The following is a 21,798-nucleotide window of genomic DNA, read 5'->3' on the forward strand; positions in this document are numbered from 1 at the left end:
TTCATGTTGTGAGTTTATCTTTAATCCTTTAGGTTTAGTAACTTTAAAGAGATACTTGAAATGAAAATTAAAATTTGAACTCACCTGATTCTTTCTTCTGTTAAATACAAAAGAAGATATTTTGAAGAATGCTGGAACCCTGTAACCATTCACTTCCAGAGTACTTATTTGTCCTATTATGGAAGTCAGTGTGTACAGGTGTTCAGCCTTTTTCAAAATATCTTCTTTTGCATTCAAGAGAGGAAAGAAACTCATTAAGGTCTGAAAAAAAACTTGACGGAGAATAAATAGTGAGTCAATTTTATTTTTGGGTGAACTATCTCTTTATATTCAGTGTTAGATTTTCCAGAATAAAAGCTTTGCCTAAGACTAGAAGACTATTCAGATGGCAAATGTTTCTCATGGCAATATCTGTTAAAGAAAAACCTCTATAGCTCCTTAGGGATTAAACACATGTTTTTGAATGAAGATCATTTTGTGGTGGACTTCTGAGTTTGTCATCCTAAGAAACCCACAACTATACTTTATCCACTCACATATGATCAACATACTTAGTCAGACACTAGAATTTACATTTGTGTCCTAAAATATGCCCCCTTTCCTGCAGAGTTTAGCTGTAACCCTGATCAAACGTCACACTAAGTTAACACACAGTGCACTGACATCAGACATCAGTGCTGACGTAATCGCCATGACAAAAGGTAACCGCCATAATCGTTTTATGTGACCCACAAGAGCATGGCAGTCAAATCATTTAAAGTGGCCCGCGAGAGCCTATGATTTTACAACAAATGCAAGAAATGATTAATGTAAGTAAAGATTGAATACAAAGTTAATGCAAAATGATTAGTGCAAATGGCATGCATGTGCAGATTAATTTCAATTGCATCTTTTGCGGAAATTCAAGGTATTCAATTTAAACGGAAAACTCACATCATGTGAAAGCATCCCGCGTGTAATTCTAGAGCGAGTGATGTAGTGCTTTACGTTTAGTATAAACCCAGCATTAGAAATAAAAGTACATGCTGCTTTATATCTCATGTTGACAATAAACTACATCTCCCATAATGCATGTTTTGTGTGAGACCCAGCTCAAAATATATTGTTTTTCCATTGTTCTGCTTCTCCAAAATATGACCAAAGTTTTGAAGAACGGTAATGACTTTTGTCTGATGATGTTTGCTTTGTTATTTACTTTGCTAGAATAATGTGAGCTTCTTTAGGGTATATTTAATAAAATAATTTATGCATATATATATATATATATATATATATATATATATATATATATATATATATATATATATATATATATATATATATATATATATATATATATATATATATATATATATGGTCCCACTTTATATTAAGTAGCCTTAGTAAATACATGTATTTACTGTGTACTTATGCTTGATTAAATACATGTATATAATTACATCTGTAGTTAACTTTTGTAATTACATTTGTAAATACACTGTTGACCATCTCTTACACCTTAACCCACCCTTAAACCTACCCATGCCACCAAACCGCGTGTAATTCTAGAGCGAGTGATGTAGTGCTTTACGTTTAGTATAAACCCAGCATTAGAAATAAAAGTACATGCTGCTTTATATCTCATGTTGACAATAAACTACATCTCCCATAATGCATGTTTTGTGTGAGACCCAGCTCAAAATATATTGTTTTTCCATTGTTCTGCTTCTCCAAAATATGACCAAAGTTTTGAAGAACGGTAATGACTTTTGTCTGATGATGTTTGCTTTGTTATTTACTTTGCTAGAATAATGTGAGCTTCTTTAGGGTATATTTAATAAAATAATTTATGCATATATATATATATATATATATATATATATATATATATATATATATATATATATATATATATATATATATATATATATATATATATATATATATATATATATATATATGGTCCCACTTTATATTAAGTAGCCTTAGTAAATACATGTATTTACTGTGTACTTATGCTTGATTAAATACATGTATATAATTACATCTGTAGTTAACTTTTGTAATTACATTTGTAAATACACTGTTGACCATCTCTTACACCTTAACCCACCCTTAAACCTACCCATGCCACCAAACCTGTCCATAACCCAACCTCTATCCCAACTCAAAAGCCCCACAAGTGTTCTCAAATACATTATAAACACAGTAAGTACATTGTATTTATTTTTTTGAGGTGAGTATATAAATAAAAAGACAATTATGTTTTATCAATATAAACCACCTGACAAAAGTCTTGTCAATCCCAGTTGTAGGAGCAACAGACTTGAATTCTAGTTGATAATTTAAAAAAGTTTTAGAAGGTAGATTATTCTGATGAATTATCTGTTGAACTGCTTCCCGATCATCACAAATATTGCAGAAGACATATTGGAACTCGCATGGACCCAAGATTCTCACAGAAATAAGTCAAGTTTGGTGAAGGAAAACTCATGGGTTGGGGTTACATTCAGTATGGGGGCAAGGATATCAAGAGGTATGAAGACATTTGTGCTGCCCATTCCATTACAAACCACATGAGAGGGCAAATTCCTCCGCATCAAAGTTCCTCAAAGCAAAGAAGGTTAAGGTCCTCGAGGATTGGTCAACCCAGTCACCAGACATGAACATTATCGAGCATGTATGGGGTAGGATGAAAGAGAAGTGAAGATGAATTTCATTGGAGATAATTCCGAAGAATCTTGATGAACTCTGGGAGTCCTGCAAGAACGCTTTCTTTGCCATCCCAGATGACTTTATTAATACGTTTTTTGAGTCACTGCAGAGATGTATGGATGCAGTCGTCCAAGCTCATGGAAGTCATACACAATATTAATTATTTTTCCGCTGCACCATGACTTTAACCTCTATATTGTACATTATTTCTGTTAAGTGACCGTCTAAGCGAAGTCAGACCTTACTGTCCCAATTACATAATTAAAAATCAAGGCATGATCATATTTTATTTTGCCAAAATAAGTGTAATCTAGAGGCCTTTGCCTTTCATATAAGCCACTTCTGATACCAAATGATCCACTACAAGTCAAGTTATTATTTGTTGTTCCTAAAACTTGAAAAGGAGGCAAGACTTTTGTCAGGTGGTGTATTTAAATCAATACGTTAAGAAGTAGTAACCTTTTTAACTTGCCCTTTGAGGGCAGTCCAGATGCTGAAACAGTTCTTAGTGAAAATGAGTTTGACACCCTTGTTGTAGAAGTATCATTCTTAGTTCATGTTAAAGTAATTAACGTTTAAAGATGCTTTATCAATTACATTCTTTACTACTTATGCTCCTTTGTACAAAGAAGGCCATCACGGTGTTCACGTTATAATTTATGCACCAAAAGAATATAAACATGTCTGAACTTAGTTTTAGACTGTTAAATAAAACTAAAATAAAAGTTATTTTAGGTGTAAAAATTGTGGTTGCATTACACTTTCTGCCCCATTGGCTTCCGAATTTCGCATATACTGCTGCATTCCAAAGTTTAATCTTAGTGAACTTCTTTTAGTAGTGTTGCATTATCTTGTTTTATCTCTCCCATTTTGCAGCACCGTATGAACAAATTTCAAATGCTCAAATTCTAGTGTGATCATGGCTCAACAAGCTTTTAAAGTTGATCCAATGGTTCACTTTATACAGTGTGTATTTTCCAATGTTTAATATCATGGTGTTTGCGTATTACACGCAAAATGAGCATATGGTTCTTAAAGAAACTTCATGTTTGATGTTTTGCCAAAGCAAGCAAGATTAATGTCAATTAAGCAAGCGAAAAATAATACTGGCAGCAGACATTGAGTGACATTGAGAGCACCTCACCTTCATGGGAACCACTTGCATAAGGATGGCGAAGTTTGTCAGATGGTTACACAAGCAAATAGAGTAGGACAGGTTTCCATCAGCTCTCACACACCCCTCATTGGACCACACACCCTCTTTGGAGCTAAAACAGACAAACACGCGCATATAGAGGTTTAATTGAGCATTAGATTTGCTGGAGTTATTCGTTGTTTATATTGAAAGCATATGAATTCACACCCTCGTCCAGCGCTAATGGAATTACGGAAGAGCTGTTGATCAAATCTGATCTAAACGAAATGAAAACCAACGCAAGATTCCATTAATCTCAAATATTTCATCTTTATAACTCCATTGTGGATGCAGATATTTATTAAATATCCACATGGGACAAAGAGGGAACAAGCACAAGAAAGAATGATAGAGAGAGAAAACAAGAAAGATGGATATCACTCCAAATCAAACAAGCTCTACTTCAAATTATTCACATTTTTCACATGACGCTAAACTTGGCTTCATTTATTGGCCTCAAGTGATTTTTTCTGGTATAGCTATTATAGCATAAGAATGTTTTTTTAATCAACAATAGACTTTCCAATTTCTAAAAAAAAGTTAGCAGGGCTGAGAGATTTAGACTACAAGATAAATTAAAAGACTCTGTCCATGAAACAATCAAAATGAAGATGATTTAAATGCTGGATGTCATGATGTAGATATGCGAAGTGTCATGCGTTTATTTCTGGCCTTTACTTGGGTAATAGGATAACAGCTGGATATAAATACAAGACACACTTTGATATATTAAAGCACTTCCTGACAATCTTAAACAGGAAATGTGAAACGAGACACTCAAAATGACAGACAGAGCGATACATGAGAGGACAGACAGGAAGAATGGCATAAATATCTCTGAACACTGAGATTAAGGATGAAAGTTTGGACATCCTCAAAGAGAAATATAATAGGCCGTAAATAAAGTGCAAGATGTTTGAATAAGGTGGAAAAATGGGGCCTATAATGCAATGTTAACAGTTTTAACAATAAAATATGTTAAATTAAGACAGTAAAACTGTTAAAAAGTGAGCTTTTGAACAACGTTTATGTATACAAGTAAAATAAAAAAAAGAAATACCTCATGATTTACATTTACAAAAACACAAACATTTTACATTCTACCAAGTCCCATCGCATACATATCACTTTATTGTTACCTATAAAGATGATTACTTGATATTTACTTAACATATAACTGGATATTTGGCTTCATTTTTGCAAATTACAAACAAATAATTGTTAAACACGAAGGCCACATCTGTGTGCATAAAGATCTGACCCACCTGTAGTCCAGGAAGGCACAGTATAGGAAGACTTTATTACTTTGGTTCAAGGCCTGGAGCTGCTGTTCTTTACTCTGAAAGACAAAACCAACACAGTTTAGATCAAAACATCACACAGTGGAGACTTTCTCATTCAGTCTCAAGCTTTGCTCGATTAAACCAGAGCTTTAAAAGTGTTGCAGTATCAGTGTTGATCATAGAAAGTCTCTTACAGTAAACTTAGTGGTAAATATCAAAATATACACTATCAAATGCATGATATTTAAAAACCTGGGATCTTCCTTCTGTTGCACAAAAAATAAGATATACTGGATGATATATAAAAATGTCGAAAAAACTGACTTCTATAGTATGTTTGATTATGGATGTCAATGGCTTCATTTTCCCAGCATTCTTTGGAATATAGTGTTTTGTTTTCAAAAGAAGACAGAAATTCATTAAAGTTTAAAACTAATAAATGGTAATAACCTGCACCCATACATGCACAGTTCTTTTAAATGCACATACAGTAAAAGCCAGAATTATTAGCCTCCCTAAATCAATAACCCTTGTTTATTTTTTCCCCCAACTTTTATTTAACGGAGAGATGTTTTTTGAGAAATTTCTAAACATAATAGTTTTAATAACTCATTTCTAAAGATTTATTTTATCTTTGCCATTATGACAGTAAATAATATTTGACTAGATATTTTCAAGACACTTCTTTACAGCTTAAAGCAGGGGTGTCCAAACTTGGTCCTGGAGGGCCGGTGTCCTGCAGATTTTAAATCCAAAATGCCTCAACACACCTGCATGGATGTTTCTAGAAAGCCTAAGTGCTTGATTAGCTAGCACAGGTGTGTCTGATTGGGGATGGAACTAAACATTGCAGGACACCGGCTCCTGGCTTAAAGACACTCCTGGCTTAAAGTGACATTTAAAGGCTTAACTAGGTTATTTAAGTTAACTAGGCAGGTTAGGGTAATTAGGCAAGTTTTTGTATAATGATGGTTTGTTCTGTAAACTGTTGAAAAAAAATGTATAGCTTAAAGGGACTAATAGAATTGACCTTAAAATGGCTTTTAAAAAATAAAAACTGCTTTCCTTCAAGCCAAAATAAAACAAAAAAGACTTTCTCCAGAAGGAAAAATTTGATCAGACATACTGTGAAAATTTCCTTACTCTGTTAAACATCATTTGGGAAATATAAAAAAAAATCAAAAATCAAAGGGAGGCTAATAATTCTGACTTCAACTGTACATACATATATTCATACAGTACATGTATACTGTACATACATAGATACATACTGTACATGCATACATATAAATATGCTATGAAACAAGAATACATTGCTTGTAGTTTCAATAATCAGACTCACTGAATATCCATGAGTGCATGACGGACATGACTAGGACTTGATTTGAAGTAAAGAACAGACCTTTATTTCAGAGAGGAATGGAAAACAGCTAATAAAGTGAATGAAGGATATTCGGAAATGGTTAGGAAAGTACCTCTAGGACTTCAGCCAGGCAAACTGGTGATCATTTAAAAAGGTAAATGAGATTAATTGAAGCACAGGTTTTTTGGCTTTCTTTATGAATATGTTAGCTTCAAGGGCAACTATAAGCTAGTGTTCTAAGGGGGTTACAGCCCCATCAGAATTTTAAATAGTCCTGGTATAGCCCCCAAATAGAGTGACCAGATGTCCTGTTTTTCCAGGTCAGTCCTGTATTCAGTCTTTTTTTTTGAGCTCAGTTTTGTTACGGTTACACCTGGCATACATAATACTCAGGCATCTTTGACCTGTAAAAAAGAAGTATTTTGAAAACACCCCATTTTCATTTGGAAAAACAGGTGTCACGTTTCAGTATAGATGAACTGTAAAGCAAACATTTGAAGATGGAGGCCTGGTTATCCATAATTGAGTGGTCTTTTGGACTATTGCATAGTGTTCCTTGATTCATCAAGTCTTTCTGTTATGATCATTACACAGACTGCAATGAATGAATCACACAACATACACTTTAAGCTGTATCGATTGAAATCTTTCCTTTAAAGACCACCAATGATGAAAATAATTTTTTGTAAGCTGTTTGAACAGAACTGTGTGTAGGTTTAGTGTGTCCACTGTCATGTTGGAGTGATATAAACCCAAGTCTTTTTTTTTATTTCCTGGCATTAAAATGCGACCTAAAACCCAGTGATTTTGAGGCCCACTGCAATGAGACGTACTGTAGGAGGGTGGTTTTCTTAGCCCACTGAACTGATTGACAGGTGACGTTTCTACAATATCATGTATACACACGTCTACATAACTTTTTTTTTTTTGCAAATTCACTGGGATTAAAATATTTGTTTCAACTCTCTGTGATTTTTATAAGTTTAATAAGTTTAAAATGTTTTTAAAACAGAGCATGTTTGTAATAAAGACAGTAAAATACCTGATGAATGAAATTCTTAACTGCTATAATCACCACGGCCGCATGGTGTCAGTAAACACGCATATGTTTGTGTGTGTGCTGCAAATGGCATTTGTGTCATCATTTAGGCTCATCATTTCAGAAAGGCTTGAATAAACTCCATCGCAAGTAAATGAAACTTAATTACTTAGTATTTTTGACTAATGAGCTGTATTTCAGCTTCATCTAAGTCTGTCTCTGTCACTGTGCTGTTTATCTGACATAATGCATAATGAAAAGCAATACAAAAACAGCTATGTATTTAGACACCAAAAGGGAAGGATTGTGGAGGCTATAATAATTAATCTGATGCATATTTTGAGCTGAAACTTTACAAACACATTTTGGAGAAACAAAAGGCTTAGCTTAAATCTTGTAAAAGGGGTAAAATGGGTGATCTTTAAAATATAATAAAAAGCTAGTCTCGGCGAGGAGCATTTTCATTCTATATGATTATTCAAAAATATGAAACGAGCTAGTGTAAATGTCACCTTAGTGTCAACAACCAAACCAAAGGTTGCCTTGTTTGTCCTAGAAACAAATTACCCTGCATTAAAATAGAGATGCAGCGATTAACCGATTTCACTATTAAACGCACTGTAATTCATCACTGTTAGAAATCAGGACTGCAACACCGCGTTTCTGTTACATGGAATAGAACTATTGCAATTTGCACAAAATGAAAACAAAGTTGTCAGTGGACAGCTTTTTATCATGAATATAATGAGTTCAAATGTCCATTTCAAATGTGCTGAAACATAACCGATTATATCGCTTTGTATGCCAAACGTTTAACATCGCTTGTGGATTAGCAATTTGATTTAAATCCCATCATTACATTTTTGTTCAGTCATTTAATTTATATATGTATTTCAATATTTGTTCAGTTGTTTTGTGCATGCCCTTTTTATTATTTCATTTATAAATTAATAAAAAAATTGTACGAGTAATAGTGTGTCCAGAGTACAGTATAATCACATCCCATATAAAAATTTGATGTGATATTATAGCCTATACAAAATACATCAATTAAATAAAATTTCATCTGTAAATTTCACACACTATATACAGTAAATAGTCCTGGCTGGGCCAGGTAGCATTTCTTTGGCATCTGTGGAGTTTGCATGTTCTCCACGTGTTCGCGTGGGTTTCCTTCAGGTGCTCCGTTTTCCCCCACAGACCAAAGACATGTGGTATATTTAAATTGGATAAACAACTTGCCATAGTATATGAGTGTGCGTGTGTGTGTGTGTGTGTGAGTGTATGGGTGTTTCCCAGTACTGGGTTGTGGCTGGAAGGGTATCCACTGCGTAAAACATGCTAGAATAGTTGGCAGTTCATTCCGCTGTGGCGACCCGTGATAAATACAGGGATTAAGCCGAAGGAAAGTGAATGAATAAATGTTCATTCCATTTAAATGACAAAAAACTTCATGGTTTTTGTAAAGTTAATGACATTCCTGAGAGGTCTCTTGAGATACAACAAATTATGTTGGTGAGACCAAACAATTTGTGCCATTTTCCAAATCTCCACAGGCTGTGCAATGAACCGAGCCTGTTTATTAAAAAGTTTTTCAAAAAAAATGGTGGTTTAACTAATGAATGGTGTTCTAAAGGAAAATGGAAGTGCTTTTGTTGTGCTTTTGCCTGAAAGGAACAGAACAGACTATTAAGTTTAAAAGAAAAGAACGGTGTGACTGAGGCATAGCAGAGGTGTTGGAGACACAAACCTGAGACTGTGTTTTTATTGTACATGGCTTGTCTGGAAATAATAAAGCATGTAAACGATGATGCCGAGTTTCAGATGGAAATGTGTGTGATTGACATTTTATTTAGACCACAAATAAAGTAATTGAGGTTTCAAGGTCTTAAAAGGATAGTTCACACAAAAAAGAAAATTCTGTCATCATCAAGTGGCTCAGGTAGTGAATCTCACCCAGGATGGCAGCTGTAAGATGTGGCAAGAAGGTGAGCTATGTCTATCCGCATAGTATCCAGCGCATAGAGGTGCAACCAGGAGGCAGGCCAGTACATCAGGAGATGTGAAGGAGGTCATACAAGGGCAACAACCCAGCAGCAAGGCTGCTACCTCAGCCTTTGTGCAAGGAGGAACAGGAGGAGCATTGCCAGAGCCCTGCCAACTGAAATCCTGCAGGCCACAAATGTGTCTGTGTCTGCTAAAATGGTCAGTCTCCATAAAGGTGGTATGACGGCCTTAAGTCCACAGGTGGGGGTTGTGCTCACAGCACAACAAGGTGCAGGGTGTTTGGCATTAGCCAGAGAGCTAAGATTGGAAAATTTGCCACTGGTGCCCTGTGCTCTTCACAGATGAAAGCAGATTGACACTGAGCCCATGATAGAGTCTAGAACGTTCTGCTGACTGCTATATCCTCCATGACCGGTTTGGCAGTAGGCCAGTTATGGTGTTGGGTGGCATTTCTTTGGATAGCTGCAAAGGCCTTCATGTGCTTGCCAAAGGTAGGCTGACTCCCGTTATGTACCAAGTTGAGATCCTTAGACCCCTTGTCAGACCAATTGCCGGTGCGGTTGGCCCTGGTTTCCTCATAATGCATGACAATGCTAGTCCTCATGTTGCTGGAGTGTGTCAGCAGTTCCTGCAAGACGAAGGCATTGATGCTATGGAATGGCCCACCCATTCCCCAAATCTGAATCCAATTGAGCACATTATGGACTACATATCTCGCTCCATCCACCAATGCCATGTCGCACACCAGACTGTCCAGGAGTTGGTGCATGCTTTAGTCCAGGTCTAGGAAAAGATCCCTCAGGAGACCATCCACCACCTCATCAGGAGCATGCCCAGGCATTTTAGGGAGGTCATACAGGCAGATGGAGGCCTTACACCAGTGGTCACCAAACTTGTTCCGGGAGGGCTGGTGTCCTGCAGATTTTAGCTCCAACCCTAATCAAACACACCTGAACAAGCTAATCAAGGTCTTACTGGGTATACTTGAAACATCCAGGCAGGTGGGTTGAGGCAAGATGGAGCTAAACCCTGCAGGGACACCGGCCCTCCAGGACCAGGATTGGTGACCCCTCCCTTACACACTACTGAGCCTAATTTTGGCTTAAAAGTTGGATCAGTCTGTTGTGTGTTTTTTTACTTTAATTTTAAGTGTGACACCAAATCCAGACCTCCATGGGTTAATACATTTGATTTCCTTTTCATTTTTTTGAGTGATTTTATTGTCAACACATTCAACTGTGTAAATAACAAAGTATTTAGAATATTTCATTAAATCAGATCTAAGATGTGTTATTTTAGTGTTCCCTTCATTTTTTGAGCAGTGTAGTATTAGTACAGTATATACTGTCATAACTAGAAAGGTTTAAAAAATGTTTATGTTTAATAGCGCAGTGAAAAAAGTCTACTCTCTGTTAAAGAGTACTTGGAAAATATTTGAAAAAGAATACAAATCGTAATCACGATGGTGCAGTGGGTAGCATGATTGTCTTACAGCAAGAAGGTTGCAGGTTCGAGCCTCGGCTGGGTGAGTTGGCACATCTGTGTGGAGTTTGCATGTTCTCCTGTGCTGGCATGAGTTTCCTAGGTGCTCCGGATTCTTCCACAAGACCAAAGACATGCACTATATGTGAATTGGGTAAGCTAAATTGTCCGTAGTGTATGTGTGTGAATCAGTGTGTATAGGTGTTTTCCAGTGATGGGTTGCAGCTGGAAGGGCATCCGCTGCGTAAAACATATGCTGGATAAGTTGCAGTTCATTTGGTTGTGGCGATGCCAGATTAATAAAGGGACTAAGCCAAAAAGAAAATGAATGAGAATACAAATCTCACAGCACTCCTGTTAGTAATTTGGCCTCCAACTGTACATGCAATAATTATTCACTGAAAGAATTACACAAAAGCATAACAAAGCCAAAAGAACAGACAATTAATCATCATATTTGCCATTATTTCAATTATCACCACGTACATTTAATAATCATAACAGTTCTATCCTCATAATGCCTAAATCAGTCGCTGAGTGTGAAAGCAACAGCAATCTGTAAACTGCAAAGTTATATGCGTGAGAACACAGCGAGAGCGGAGGGTAATTTTGAGCTGTACTGACAGGGACAAGACAAGCTGCAATTTCAACCATGCAGTAGAAGCGGGTGAGGGTGCGGTTCTCCTCTGCGCTCCTCAAAGTTTCTCACTTTCACTCACTAAAGCTTCTCTTTCAGACTCTATCATCATCTGACGCTCGCTCTCTCTGTAGGCCAAAATCTCATTACTAAAAAAAGCAGGTAATTTTTACAGCTCCATCAGTTCTTTCTCTCTCTCCAGTCAAATGAACACAGATGGGGTTGGCTTGGTGTTTTGGTCCCCCCCCCCCCTGCCCCGCAGCACTCGGCACTTGCCAGAGAAGCGTGAAAGCACTCCAACACTTTATTAACAACAAAGGACTCGCAAAAGAGCACGCAGTATTGGGGGAGCTCCCTTTCTAACCTATCCAAAGACACAGAGAGAATGAAATTGCACCTAAAATACATGTAAAAATGCAGGTAGGTGATTAAACAAACAATGAGCTTGCGCAGGTTTGGAAAGAGTCCTCCAGTTTTTATAGTCACTGAAAATCGGACCAGTAAAAATCCTGGTAGGGGTTAAGTGTTGGTTAGATGTTACGTAACCTTTGATTTTGGGGGGCGCCTGGGGTATTTGGCAGCTGCTATGACATCATTCTCACCAGCCTATCAGATGGCTGCAGGTTGTGTAATCACACATCAGGTCTATTCGCAGAGACTGAGTGACATGTGTTCATAATTAAGCAGAAAACACTCATCTTTGTCATGCTGATGGAATGGTTTACAAGGTCAACTCCGCCAAATGACGAGTCAGTCTCTCCTGATTGGACGATATGTGTAATTCCGAGCATATGTGAGCCTTGGTATTGTCATTCAGAGGAATGCGGAGAACGACAATAATGTGGATATGGATCAAAAATCTGGATCACATTGATGATGTTGGACAACAATGGAGTATCATAAGACACATAAGCTGGGTTGAGCCCTGAGGATTTAATTTAATACGGTTACAATTTTGCTTTTTCTGTTACAACAATTGAGCAAAATCGTTTCTTATTTAGCCTGCCTTTCATTTCTTTTGTCAAAATATGAAACTTCTTCCACCGGAATGTGCCAGAAGTTAATAGGAAACAAGCTCGCAGCTTTGCTCTATTTGGGTCTTTTTCAAAGTTCCCCTGAAAGCTTCTTGAGGGTGCCAAACTTCCTCGCACTTCACACCCGGGTGAGTGATCTCCCCATCCACGTCATCGTTTGCTGGGGACTGCTTGAGGGTGGAGGATGCACAGATGTGCTGGCTGTAATATCACAACATGGAAAATGCTCAAATCTTTAATATTAAAGCTTTCAGGGTGATCAGATTGACTGGCTACTGGCTTTAATCTGCCAATAATTACAGACATGAGGGGTATTACAAAAAGATTCTAACTTAAAAATGATCTTACCTTAAAGGAACACTCTTTATTTGGAAACTTGCTAATTTGACAACTGCCCTAGAGTTAAACAGTTGAGTTTTACCATTTTTAAATCAATCCAGCAGATATATGGGTCACGAGAGAACACTTTTAACTTAGCTTAGAGGAATTCATTGAATCCAATTAGACTATTAGCCCCAAAAAATAAAATAGATTTTGAATAGTTTCCCTGTTTAAAGCTTGACTTTTCTGTACATCATGTACTAAGACTGATGGAAAATGAAAAGTTGCTATTTTCTTGGCTGATATGTCTAGGAGCTATACTGTCATTCTGGCACAATAATAAATTAGATTTGCTGCCTTGATTATTACTTTAAGTGGCTTTAAATAAAAAATCAACTAAACCAGTGGTTCTCAAACTGTGGTACATGCACCACCAGTGGTAAGCAGGCTTTCTTCTAGTGGTACGCGGAGAAATACTAGATAATGAAAGAAAAACTTATGATAACACACTTTTAACCCTTTAATGCGAATGATGTTATCAGCACCGGCTGTTCCCTAAAGCATTGCTTTAGTTCATAGCGTCATCTCATGCTAAAAATGCAGTGGCGTAGCAGACGGGCCCGCAGGGCACGCACCGCGAGGGGGGCCCCGCGTGATTAGGGGGCCCCGCGTCGTCGCGTTTTTCAATAATTGAAAATCCGGCAACTGCAATAATCAAACTCTTGGGAACAACTGTGGTCGGAACCAAAGTTCACAGGTCTGTGTTCTCTGAACTCCTCTCAAGCGGTGGATTACTTCATTCTGATTGCTTGCCGCCAATGTTTCCAACTTAGCGATTTTTTCACTAGATTTAGCGACTTTTCAGACCCCCTAGCGACAAATCTAGCGACTTTTTTGTGTGTTATTGGAGATTTTTTTTAGACTGTCATTTGTCCATACTGTACCGTCCCTACTCTTCTCAACTAGCTGCGTGTGATGCCGCCGGCCCCTCCTCCGCCTCACAGAACTGACAGGCGGCCCAGTCAGTCCTCTACAGCAGCCTCTCCCACCTGCAGCCCGAAAGCAGATCACCCCTCTGCGTACCGACGACAAATGATTTAGCACAGGCAGTGTGAAGGTATTTCCCTTGTACAGTCAAACCGATCTACTTCTCCTTTATTTTAACAATTTAATTGGACCGTTTATTCTTTTCTTGTTCACAATCACGGATATTTTAGTGAGTTTCAGAACTTGTCTGAGTTTATTACATATGAGAGATTACTGCACATTCACTACACATCTATAATGACATACTGTATTCAAACAGCAATAAATTTAGTTTAAAAAACATGCTTATATAAAGTGTAGTGCAATTATAAATACCCCTTTAGTAACCATAGGCTGTTAAACAAACAGAAACGCAAAATGCAAATTGACGTATGACGTATCCCCCCCCACTTCATCAGGGGGCCCCGTCAGCCATCCCTGCAGGGGGGCCTCCGCATTTTGCGCTACGCCACTGTAAAAATCAACCCGCTTTGGCACAAAGCCAGAGAAAGAGGCATGCGGCACTTGTAGAGCAGATACTAGAAAAGCCCTTTCGCAGACCAGTGCTGTTGTGTTGGCATTTCAGTTACTGCAAACTTAGGAATCTCCCCATGCTGCATCATTGGTAAAATAATTATCACAAATGTGTTAAATGAGTGTTTGTGGCTGTGTAAAAAAATATATTTGTTTTCGATATATAAAGTTTTTTGTTTTGCAAAGCAGCGTGTACATGCAACATATTTTAAAATGTATCAAAAATGTTTAATATATAAGTATGATGATGTATAGCCTATATTTATTTATGAGGTCCAAGCAACATTTCCAGTTTTCATGAATAGGTTACTATTTGTAAATACTTTACATTTAAGTACAGAAGTTTTCTTTTTACTTTAAGAACAGTAGCCTACCATTTTTAAATAACTTTTAAAAGTGGCTGACAATAATGAATATTCTTAATAATAGGAATTAATCTGCCTCGTCATTATGGTAGTACTTGGAGAGGCCATTTTTTTCTGAGGTGATACTTGATGAAAAATGTTTGAGAACCAGACCTGGAGATTTGATGAAAGGATTCAATGGTAAACTTTTGCTGATTTATAAACTTTTCAGATGTTAAGTAAATCAGCCTGGCTGTGAATGAGTAAACAGATGACTAAGTGAGCAAGTAACACAGTTGCTTTTAAAGTAGCCTATTTTTAAAAAACAAGTAAATAAAAAAGTTAAACATAAGAAGGTGATATTACAGAAATATCCTACGCAATATCATAAAACTTTCTTAACTTTAGGGAAACCTAATAGCTGTCCTAGCTTCAAATAGTTTTGAAAGCTAATGGAAAAAATGTTTATTGCACTGTCCAGCAATGGCATTATATTAATTGATGATTGAAAATGAAGAATGAAGATTTTTAATGGTATAAAGTCTTTTGGAGGGCTCTGAAGATATGTTATTGATGACAAAACAGTAATAACAAACTGCTGTGCAACATGATATTACAGTTAGCACAGGAAAAACAATTCTCATCATGGCTTGTGTAAAAACTCACAAGTTTTGTTTCTCCATTTTGTTCTTAGGCTAACACATTAGCAGCTTGAGCAGTGTTGGCCCTGAAATAAGATTTGATTGTGTAAGATAGGATAAGAATTCCAAATCAAGTTAATATTTGCTAATATGAATTTTAATTTATCAGTTAATACCTAAGATAAGCAATTTTTTGTTATACAACCCCAGAGAAACAATTGTAAAAATAAATAATAAATATATAATAATAATAATAAAAAGCAGAAAAAAGCAATAAATTAGAAAAAAATTTATATGATAAATTTGCACATACATACATCTGAAGTTGCAGATGCAAAATGTTAGCATCATTAATTAATATGGATTTTAATTACTGTCTTTAATGTCACTTATAACATGTTTGCTGAATAAAAATGTTAATGCTGCTACTGCTTCCATGAATTGTTTCTTGAAAAATGTAAGAGTTAAAATATCTTAAATATGCACAAGAATACATGATAAAGCAAAACAGTGATTTCTGTAAAGCCTTGTAGACTTTTTAAAGCACTCAAATGAAGTCGACTTGATTTAATGCATGTGCCTTTGCTCCAACATCTGCCACTGGGGTTACATCATGGCTTTAAATATGAGAGGTTCAAGGTGTGTTTTTTTTCCACTTTAACATATGATTGTTTTAATGTTTATAATCCAAAAGGGCAACAAGTCAAAGTGTTAATGTGAATGGCTGTCAGAGCGATAAAGAACTGGGAGTATTGTGTCTATACTTTTGGGACAGTATATGCTTAATTCCTGGCTTTCATGACTAACTCACTGACTAACTGGAGGAAAAACTTAGTGCTAGCAACACAATGAACTCTATATTTCATCTACGCAACACAGGAACAAGCCTACAACACAAATTCCCAAGTCTTAAAGCAATAGATGTGGTCTTTTCTTTTAAAAATGTTAAAAAGGCACCATAAACATCTGATCCACAGATAATCAGGATTTAATCTATGACTCATGAAGAACCATTTATTAAATAATTATAAACTTACACTGTAAAAAAAAAAATAAAGATAATTTAGTCCTGAAAGCAAATGTTTTTAGGTCATTATAGCTTATTAAACTAAGTTAATCATGTTCTAACTTAATTTTATAAGTTACCAAGCTTTTTAGGTTAGTTTAACAGAATGTGTTCAATGGACTCATAAGATTAGTTTGATTCAGCTTAACAATTTAAGGCAACCAATATGTTTTAACAGTGTAGAAATAAATAGAATATGTCTGAAAAAACATAATAAAATACTGCATTATTCTTTAATAGATCTTGACGTAGCAATTATTAATGGACATTAATGGTCACATAATTCATAATTATTTGTGAGGTAGCATACAAGTGAATTTTATTGTATAGTGTTATTGGAAGGTCATATTGGACAATAGTAATAGCTTTATGCTCGAGGACTTTTATCTTTGATTAAACCAGCTTAGTGGATTCTGAACTGTCATGCCTTTATAAACTCACTACGTTAAAGAGCTGGTTTGTTCAAAATCGATGATCCTCACTGCATGATCGACAAACAGTGTAAAGTGGCTCTAACACTGGACTAGAAGCATTGCATTAAATTCAATTATTCCACACCATGTCTTTAATCTGTGGAAATGTATTTTACCACAGTAATTTCAATGGAGATTCAGTGATTTCCTCCTGCTGCAGAAGGCTTTGAAATGGCCTTTCATCTTATTTTACACTTAAACAACTAAATTAATGCATAATAAGTATATTTATTGGACTAAATTATAAATAAATCACATTATTCATGATGTAAATAAAAACGTATAAAATGTAAATAGTCACATCAACCTTTTTGGTGTTAAAATAAATACTTGTTCATTGATAAATATTCAGTTTTAAAATCTTTCTGCCTCTTACTTTCTCTTTTTCCCTCTCGCTCTCTCTCACACACACTTGTACAACTCTCTTTGTGGGAACTTCCCATAGACATAATGATTTTTTTAATGTAAAGACTATAAATACAGTACACTCACCGGCCACTTTATTAAGTACACTTTACTAGTACCGGGTAGGACCCCTGCCTTAATCCTTCGTGCCATAGATTCAACAAGGTACAGGAAACGTTTCTCATAGATTTTGGTCCATATTGACATGATAACATCACACAGTGATTTGCATTAATGATGCGAATCTCCCGTTCCACCACATCCCAAATGTGCTCTATTGGATTTAGCTCTGGTGACTGTGGAGGCCATTTAAATACAGTGAACTCATTGTCATGTTCAAGAGACCAGTCTGAGATAATTCATGCTTTATGACATGGCATGTTATCCTGGTGAAAGTAGCCAAAAGAAGATGGGAACACTGTGGTCATAAAGGGATAGACATGGTCAGCAACAATACTCAGGTAAGCTGTGGCAGTGTGCCAAGAAAATATCCCCCACACCATTACACCACCACCACCATCAGCCTGAACCATTGATGCAAGGCAGGATGGATACAAGGCAACAAGGCATTTGCGCCCACAGGACTGCCGCTCACAGGACATTTTCTCTTTTTCTTTGTAAACCTAAATTCTTTGTAAACCCTAGAGATGGTTGTGCGTGAAAATCCCAGTAAATCATTAGTTTCTGAAATACTTAGAACAGCCCATCTGGCGCTAACAACCCATGCCACATTCATTAATTAATTCAAAGTCACTTAAATCACCTTTCTTCCCAATTCTGATGCTCGGTTTGAACTGCAGCAGATTGTCTTGATCATGCATTGAGTCGCTTCCATGTGAGCAGTTGGACAGGCGTACCTAATAAAGTAGCCGGTGGGTGTATATTATATTACATTCTAAACACAAGCCGCACCGAAAACATTCTGCATTTTTTACAATTTAAAAATACTTTATTCCGTGTGATTTATGAGCTGCTTTCCTCATGGGGACCAAATGTTTCCCCAAGATCAAAATGCTCTGGTATACAATATAAGAATTACAGGAACACACACACACAGACACACACTGTATATACGTAAGAGCACATGCTCAGAAATGCCTGCTAAACGTCTCCTCACACATTCACTTTCAATCAGACCAAACCCAGTTACACACACCATATGAAACATGCTGCCGCTGGTTTTCTGAACTATGTTGGTTAATGGCACTGCACTAGGGCATATTAAAAGAACGGCTCAATCTAAATAAAGCCTGGTTGGGATAAATTTAAAACACATAGTATAGTCCAAGCTTAACACAGAAGATAAATGGTGAAAAGTAAATGTAGGTTTACAGTCACTCCCGGTCTATTCACAGGCTCTGTAATTACATATGTCTAAGGAGAGGCTGGGCTGTAATTTAGAGCAGCTGCATCTATGTACACCGAAAAGACAAAAGAAAAAAAATGTCAATGAAACTCAAAGACCTGTTCCATCAAAAGCTTGGACGGGAATGGAAAATGTCACAAGCCAGATTTAAACTAGTGTTCCTCAAATAAGACTCATTGACCACTGTGCAAGTGTTAACCACAAACTTCAATCTGATTCTCACAAAATCACAAATCAGGCACAAGCTGCACAATTTAGCTTCGATTTATTAAATCTAATGAGATTGCTTCATTCTTGGCTATAGTTTATGATGGCTGTTGAAAAACAAGCTCCAACAAAGAACAGTGACATTATAAAAAATAATTTAAAGTAAAACAGAGATAATATAGTTGCTTGGACAAATATATAAATAAATTTACATAAATTTACAGTTAAAGGGGTCTATTTTGACGGTCCATGCACCGAGCGCAAAACGCAGGGTGCAAAACGCAGGGCGCAAACGCTTTCAGGGCATGTCAGAACGCATTTTTGCTAATTTAAGGACGGGCAAATACGCTTTGCGCCGTGGCGCATGGTCTAAAAGGGTTGAGTTTATTTTCTTAATGAGTTATAGGTGTGTTTTGAGAATAAACCAATCAGAGTCTCATCTCCCATTCCCTTTAAGAGCCAGCTGCGTCTCGCCATAAGCGCATTCGCTATTTATAGGACGTTAAGTGGAAAATCTGAGCATTTCACTGGCAAAAAGTTAACAGTTAACAGTTTTTTTTTTTAACAGAAAACTGTTAAACAGAGCATCTACTGCATGAGAATGAGAGATAAAAGATCAACTTTCACTTTCGCTCTCGTGGATAGGGAAACCTTTACGCACAGACATCAATTAGTCTATAAATAATTAATTGCGTTTGTTAAGTGCAAATATTCGTTTCAGAACTATTTCTAAATTCAGTTCTAATTTCCAGCAAATGAATAAATGAATAATAATAATGAAGTGTGCTCAAAAACCTGAGTTATATCCTAAAACACATGCTGTGCCCCATATGGTCTAAAACCTGACAGGTGGGCAAATCTAAGCTTGTTTTTAATAAAACAAATATAAATATGGATATAATAAATAATACTGCTAATAATAATAACATTATACAAAAGCAAATTGTTATGAATGAACTGAAAAAGCCTCCCGAGATGAAGAAGACATAAAAGCAGTGATTTTCATATTTATGTAGGCTAGAAAATAATATGTTTTGTAATATTTTAATCCTTTATATTTATATTCTATATCTATTCTTATTATATCCTATATATATCCTTAATATTATTTTTTTTTCATATGTAAAGATATTTGCCTATTGTTCTCTTGTGCGTATTAAGCAGTGCGTAAGCGAGGTGCAACTCTGCGCCGGAGTTTAGACCGGGTTTGTTTTGGTCTAATGAAAAATCTATTTTAGTTTCTCAAAATAGCAACGTGCCAGCATTGCGCCTCAGAACGCCTTCCTTTTTAAACCAGAACGCCTATGGGCGCAATCAGACCAATCAGAGTCTCATCTCTTATTCCCTTTAAGAGTCAGTTGCATAGTGCCATGGCGCATTTGCTATTTATATGGCGGACTTTGTAAGTAGAAAAACTGAACGCTTCACTAGCGAGAAAATAGTTTAACAGACCATCTGCAGCATGAGGATAAAGAACGAGCCTCCTCTATTCGGTCTCTTTACTTTCTCTTTACTTTACTTTTACTCTTTTCTCCATTACTTTTGTGGATAAGGAACTATTGTTTTACGCACTCCACTAAAGACATCCATTAGCCTACATATTAAATTTTGTTTGTTAAGCGCAAAGATTTGTTTCAAAACTATTTCTAAATTCATTGCTAATTTCCAGCAAACGAAAAAATGAACAATAATAAAGACGTGTCGTCAAAAACGGAGTTATATTCAAACACACGTCTTATGCCCAAGATGTGGACAAATCTAAATGTATTTTTTTTAAAACTGAACTTTAAACCAGCTTTTAGTTGGTCAATGGTGCAGTTTCAGCCTGATCATGCGAGAAAACGTAAGTGTTTTACGTTTTGCCAGTTTAGTGGCTAATTCGTACGAATTCGTATGAGGTCAGTCGTACAAAATTGTAAGATTTTAAAAAGGAGGCGGATTGGGGGATGAGCAAATTGTACTAAACTGTACAAATTAGATCGAACAAATTCATACCAATTAGCCACTAAATCAAAAAGTTACGAATTGCCGTGAGATTGTGTTGGCAGTTCAGTTCCTCAAAATAGCAATGTGCCAACAATGCGCCTTAACACACCTCCTTTTTAGACCAGCACACCCATGAGTCCACAAAGTGGCGCAAATGGATTTGCTATTTAAACAACATGGCACAAAATGTGAAAATTAGGGTTGCGCTGGTCTGAAATAAGCAACAAATCACGCCAAACACATCTTGTGCCTTAGTGCACGGGGTGTATGATATAGAGCCCTGTGCATTTGAATGAGTGGTTGAGTGGATCAGTGAGTAAATGAATATTTCAGTCAATAAGTTAATGGGTGCTTGAACAAATCAATCAGACAGTGAATGAATGGTTAAATTAATTATTCAGCAAATGAATGGCTGAATAAATTAATCAATAAGTGAATAAATATGCCATTGCCATTCCAGTGTAACATACATACATACATACATACATACATATACACATACATACATACATACATACAGTACAAACAAAAAAAGCATGTTTTTCTTCATCTTTTTACTTTTTAATTCATTCAGTGTGTCTTAGTAGTGTAAATGTAATCTAATGCTCATGATCTCATTACAAGAGATGTATTTTCCATACACCGCCAGCCATATAATGATTTCCAAACAGACCTGTACGGAATAATAAAAATGA

At 36.3% G+C, this 21,798-nt stretch overlaps 1 protein-coding gene across 5 annotated transcripts in view; it reads right to left on the reverse strand.

Moving 5' to 3' along the window:
- Window positions 1–21,798, reverse strand: part of adgrd1 (adhesion G protein-coupled receptor D1) — a 121,373-nt gene that overhangs the window by 30,119 nt on the left and 69,456 nt on the right. For all 5 annotated transcript variants that reach the window (XM_073911109.1, XM_073911107.1, XM_073911108.1 and 2 more), the window contains 2 exons: window positions 5,155–5,228; window positions 3,839–3,962 (listed from right to left, as the gene is read on the reverse strand). In XM_073911109.1, the coding sequence (XP_073767210.1) occupies window positions 3,839–3,962; window positions 5,155–5,228 (198 nt within the window). The remainder of the gene's footprint in view (window positions 1–3,838; window positions 3,963–5,154; window positions 5,229–21,798) is intronic.

The sequence above is a fragment of the Danio rerio genome, chromosome 8 (assembly GCF_049306965.1).
Source record: "Danio rerio strain Tuebingen ecotype United States chromosome 8, GRCz12tu, whole genome shotgun sequence".
NCBI classification, from domain to species: Eukaryota; Metazoa; Chordata; class Actinopteri; order Cypriniformes; family Danionidae; genus Danio; species Danio rerio.